Genomic DNA, 5,979 nt, shown 5'->3' on the forward strand with positions numbered 1-5,979 from the left:
TTTTTGTAATTTATATGTGGAATGCGTACATAACAGAGTATCCTTCTATACAACCGATAGTTACTAATGAGTTCTTGTTTATTGTTCGCAAAAATATGTGGCAAGAACCCAACGCATAGCTTTTACTGGACCATAAAGTTATTCATTATACTGCAATTTGTGTGAAAAGCATTTGTCATTGAGAACTTGCTATCAAAAGTCCCATCCCAAAAATTCTGACCTTTACATCGCATTTCGTTACGAAATAAAAATTGATTGTACATTCCTGAATCTACTTCCTTGAAACTTATATTACGGATGAAGGTGAATTTCTATTTCATCGTTGCGGCATCTACTCTACAAACTTCCTTATCTAAACCGTCAGAGACGCCAAAATGGTATCCCTGCCCAATGTACTCCGATCCATCCATTGCTGTCGAAAGTACACAAGTACAGTGTGGAAAATTCAAAGCACCTTTATGCTACTCTGACGTATGTTCAGCGCCATCAAGTGTAAACCAGACAATTGAGCTTTTTGTCAAGCTCATTCCAGCAAATGAACCTGAGACAGCTATGAACATTTGGATGCTCGGAGACCAAATCGGGGCAGCCTCTGACTCTAGTAAGTATCTATCGCAACTGAATTTATGTCATAATTACTGACCTTTCGGGTTAAATGTTTGTGTAGTGGAAGCAGCGATGGTTCAATTGACAAATAAACTAAATGGATCTGTGAACATCTACACGATGGACCCTCGTGGTAGTGGGAGAAGTACACGTTTGGATTGTGCAGTGAGAACAAATAATCCTCTTGGATATAAAATGGACCCATCTCAAGTTGCGTCGTGTGCTCAAAAGTTAGAACGCACGTTTGGAAATCTTGCTGCATTTTCGCCGACAAGTGCAGCGCATGACCTCTTTAATTTGATTTCGAAGCTTTCCAATGGAGCCGACACAATTTTGTATGGCACGATATACGGAGCACTATTAGTAGAGCGTGTCATGCATCTCGCCCCTCCTGACGTCACCGGATACGTTCTCGACGGACCAATAAGTACAACGGGGTCATACTATTATCAATCAAATGCGGACCGCGACGCTGGCGAAGTGGCTGACGCTTTTATGGAGCTCTGTGATCAAGATCGCGTCTGCAGCTCCCATTTCAAGGATACACTAGCAGCTACAATTCAAGAAATTATAGACAATTTCGACAATCAAGCTGACTCACCATGCTTCGAGTTGATGGGCTCAATCAAAGTGAATTTGCAAAACGCTTCGGCCTCAAGTTATCTTCGGTTAACAAATTCAATCATGTTATCCACAGTATTGTATACATGGATTCCTCAACTTGTCTATCGACTCAAGCGTTGTCAGCTTCAAGACGTCAAGATATTAAAGAAATTTGTAAAGTTCTTAAACGCATATGACTATAGCGAAAGCCCACTATACTCAATTACGTTGCAAGGTCTGATCAATTACTCAGAGTTCTGGGAAAAACCAACACCTTCGTTGGCAATATTGAAGAAGCGTTTTACGGATTCTACTGCCGGTGAGGGTACGTACGATGAACTTCCTCTATACTGTGCTTTCTCAAAAGAACAATCGAAGGCGTGTGCTAAATATGATTTCGGCAAGTACAAAGCTCAAGGAATCATTTACAAGCGTGATCAATACTGGAATGCAAGTGTTTCTATTCCCAATCAGGCTAGCGTTTTGGTGCTGAGCAGCAAGTTGGACATGGCTGCACCGCACAAGTACACACAACGGCTTCTAGAATCTCTAGATGGCGACAATAAAAAGCTGATCTCCTTCGATTTTGGAAGCGGGGGGACACTGTCTACAACATTTGTTGATTTGAGATCTTTTGAAAAGGACACTTGTGCACTAGAGGTGCTTGCTTCGTACATCCGCAATAATGGTGACTTAGCCAGCCTAGATCAATCGTGTTTGGACAAGATGCCAGAATTCGAAATGATTCTTGAGGACTTCAATGCAGACCACCTCATGACGCTTATCAACACAACAATTTAGATGACATTAACATAATGAATGTACTCATTGTTCACTCTACGTGAATTGTCTCATGATACGGCTGTATTTAAGCTCTTATTAGTCCAGAATGCTTGCTGGGTTTCAACGTGATGAGATAGATAAAAAGCTGGAGCATCGATGTACTAATGTTCTGACCTATAGTGCCACGTTACATCCCACTTCGTGGTACAACTGTTCCAGCTCACTCCTCTTTTAAAACCGGTCTTTACATATACGACAAATGTTTTATGCGCCTTCAGTACGAAGCCATACTAGCTTGATTTACTCTCATATCATTTTGTCTGAAGCACTCAACTAGAGCAAGGATGATATATCTGCCTCATACAAGCAATTAATTCTAATTATCAACTGATCGAGGAATTGACCAAAGCGTAGCTGACTATGCTGTTCTGTATCACAAGAATTTAAGGAGTCGGTGTTTTGGGTACGAATCGCTGTATTTAGTTTATCATGAGCATGTGCAAGTCGCTACTTCACATTATCCTTTCCGGTACGAAAAGCTGGCGCCAAGTCTAGAGTTAAAATTGACCCACCATGCGAGTTGCCTCCGGTTTACAGACTCCTATTTAAAGGTGACTTGGCTCCCGGAATATGATACTGCTTCACATTTACTTACTCGTATCAAGGGAACAGTGTGATATTACATAAGCTACATTTGTATGTAGTGACTACCGCGACATATAGTAGCTCTCAAACTCTACAGACTCTATGGCAAAAGACATCACCTTACACCTGGTATGAATCATCCCATCAGAGATACTTTCTAAGGATCACGACAAACTTTCGTTCTAACCCGAGTTACACTCTGAAAACCACAATATACGATTGCATTTTTTTGTCTCATTCGAAGACCATAATATATAGCAACATAGCACTTCTTTCTAAGTAGTAAACCAATTCCTCATTTTAACGACCTAGTAGAGTTGCTAACTCCTCATCAAATTCCTCACTGCTTTACCTATTTCAAAACATTCGTCGCCACTCCTTTTCGTGTTACACGCTTTTTAGCATTCCCTTTGTTCTCATCTTCTTCAATAATTGAAGGTATTGACTGGAGTGATGAAGCAATTGATGCAATAGAAAGCGAACGTCGATCAAATGTATCGGATTCAGCTTCACTATCGCTTGAAGTATCAGCAAATGTACGTGCTTCAGGTCGTAATTGCCCACGAACCGATTGATGTTGAGTAGACTTTTCAATCATTTCATTATCTTGATCAATCGTATTTTCTTTCTCTTCATCTTGAATTTCATCTTCATCATGAATAGTATCAAGAAAGCGTTTGCGTTTCTTTCGAGCACTTGGTAATGAGCTATCGATTGGAGAATGAAGCTTGAGAAAATGTGTTCCAAACTCCATCGGCTTGATAGGTGACAATGAAGTCTATAAGGAGAAAACAATAATAAACAAAAGTCAGTAGCGAGCGTAAGAAATGAGACAAATCACTTTGATGTACGTTAAGTCTTGAGCTGCGAATTGAAAGTGAATCTGGTGCTTCGGGTTCCTTCCTTCCATCAGAAGTGAAAACTCGATTCGATCGACCGAATTGATAGAGATGCTTTGGTAAGAAGATTTTCCCTGGAAACGGTTTTAAGTCGGATTGAGTCTTAATACGCTTCTTAAGTAACATCGCAGTCATGTCAATAAGTGGATACATTGCAAGATCATTCGGTGCAATCACATCATGATATTGCGAGAGTTTTGTCAACATCTGCAGTAGAAACGCAATATTGTCAGCGGCTGATTTCGGAGAGACTAACCCATCTAGAAAAAATTCTAAATATGCCAATTGATCACTCCATTCAGCGCTTTGAAGTATGGAAACTGATGATGTTTTTTCGACCAAATTAGTTGGAAACGAGGGATGGTGAGCTAGTAGATGAATCACATAAGGTAGAGCATATTCAGGTACAATCACTGCATTTAAATTCGGATCTTGGTCGGGATTCGAATTTTCAGATGCTGCATCAAACATCCGTCGCATGCGTTCAACTGCAATCTTAAGAATATTTCGAGCTTCTTTCTTTAAGCTAAAAGTTGTTTCAGTAGCTACTAAAGCCAAGTAACTGAGATATTTATGTGGATGTCGCACCGAATGTTTCACGACGTGAGATGTCAATTTCTTTAAAAATTGACGACGAACTTCTTCACTTGAATCTTGAATACTGAGACCAAGTAAATGCCATTCCGAGATAGAGAGCAAAGTTTCAAGTTGTGGATTTCGCATCATTTTTAATAGACCACACGATGCTGTCAAACGAAACATCGCAGTTTGAGCACTAGTGACTGCAAATTTACTTCCATTCGAGCGCAATATTTCAACCAAAAGTTTCATAAGCTTTGCTGCTTCTTGAGACGATTCATGAGGGACATACACGGCCAAATTTACCAAAACTTTAAGACCTAAGCATCGAATTTCCGTGGTCTTTGCTGCAGCAAGTCGTTTACTCTTTGGTGTACTACCTTCAGAAATTGAATCAAAAGCTTCATCTCGTTTATTAATCAATTCGTCAAACAATAACGTCCATAAATGAGAAACCAGAGACGGATTTTCGTTAAATTGATAGCTACAATGTTTCGAAAAAACGACCAGACTTTGCAATGCTGCTAACACTCCACCTTGCGATGAAGATCCAACTTTTTCTTTCGAGCATAACTTTTTAAGCACTTGTATTGTAGGTTTTGCTTTGCCGTAAAAATGAGTAAGTGCCACTGCCGCCAACTCTGCTGCTCGTCTTGTTTTCGTAGCATTTAAAGACTGAGCTACATCGCCAAGACAAAACTTCTGAAGTCGCTCAATAAGCACTTTTGATGGTATTCTATTGTCGTCTTTTATGTCACTTGTAGTAGACCAATGCTGTGCATAATTCGCAAGAATCTCCAAAGCTCCAAGTATCACATTGAAATCTTTACCATTTGACTCGTTATTGTCGTCACGAGACTTGTTTTTCACAAGAATATTAGTCACTTGATCGCGAATAAATGGATCAAAGAGTCGCGGCAAATCGTTTGAGACCATCACTAACAATTCGACAGCACTACGTGTCTCTTTCATCGATCGACCATGTTTTCCAGCTAAAAAGTCCAAAAGATAACCAATAGAAACATGATTGACAGTCAATAACGCAAGTTTTCGACATAATTTCTTTAAAAATTCACCTAAAGCCGTTCTCGATCCCACACATCGAACAAGTTCATCTCGTGCAAGACGAATAGCATTTTGCGATTTTTGATTATCACACAACGCACCAAGATGTTTAAACACACTATGATCTTTCCACTTTCCAAGTTTTTCTAGTACTTTTTTCAAATTTGGAACATTTGAAAACAATGGAGAAAGTTCGTGGTGAAAGTTCTGTATCGCTTGATCCAATGCGTGACCGTCAGTACGTTTCTGACGACGATGATGAATTTTAAATGTCACGAATTTCGTACGTGCATCTTGACATTTCGCACGTTCACGAAATAATCGACGTAAAGCTTCTTTTGAAACATTATCAAGAGAATGAAAAAGAAACAAAAGACCATTCACGCGTGTTCGTTCTGTAAATGTCTTCGGAAGTAGAAAATCGTCAACAAGTTGAATGACACGTAATTTCAATTCTCCTTGGGGATACGCAAAGCATTTTAACACATAATCTGGAATCCACATCAATTTTTTAAGATGTTCCGATGGAATTTCAGTAGAAAAACTTAATTCTTCCATCTCATCTTGTTCTTCCCAATACGTTGAAATGTGTCGATTAAACACTTGACTTAAACCCGTCATTGTTTCTTTTCTTAAAATTACTTTTTTATCTTTCATTCGCTCACCAATTGCTCGTAAACACTTTTCAATCACTAGGCAATCTTGCCGAAGTGGCGCCTCAAACTCCCACGAGTTTTCAGAATCGGGATTTCCCCGCCACTTCTCCAGATATTGGGGCTGACTCTGGTGACGACGTCGT

At 39.7% G+C, this 5,979-nt stretch overlaps 2 protein-coding genes across 2 annotated transcripts; one reads left to right on the forward strand and one right to left on the reverse strand.

Annotated features, from left to right (window-relative positions):
- Positions 1-390: 390 nt before the first annotated feature.
- On the forward strand, positions 391-2,010 carry PHALS_11420 (uncharacterized protein; the record flags this gene model as incomplete). The annotated part of the gene is made up of 2 exons (XM_024725359.1): positions 391-601; positions 668-2,010. 2 exons carry the CDS (start codon positions 391-393, stop codon positions 2,008-2,010), a joined length of 1,554 nt encoding a protein of 517 aa, XP_024571913.1.
- A 1,334-nt stretch (positions 2,011-3,344) lies between these two features.
- PHALS_11421 (Sister chromatid cohesion complex Cohesin, subunit PDS5) lies at positions 3,345-5,801 on the reverse strand (the record flags this gene model as incomplete). The annotated part of the gene is made up of 1 exon (XM_024725370.1): positions 3,345-5,801. The coding sequence occupies one exon, from the start codon at positions 5,799-5,801 to the stop codon at positions 3,345-3,347; it is 2,457 nt and encodes an 818-aa protein (XP_024571914.1).
- Between the last annotated feature and the right edge of the window lie 178 nt (positions 5,802-5,979).

The sequence above is a fragment of the Plasmopara halstedii genome, assembly GCF_900000015.1.
Source record: "Plasmopara halstedii genome assembly, contig: Scaffold_54, whole genome shotgun sequence".
Lineage (NCBI taxonomy): Eukaryota > Oomycota > Peronosporomycetes > Peronosporales > Peronosporaceae > Plasmopara > Plasmopara halstedii.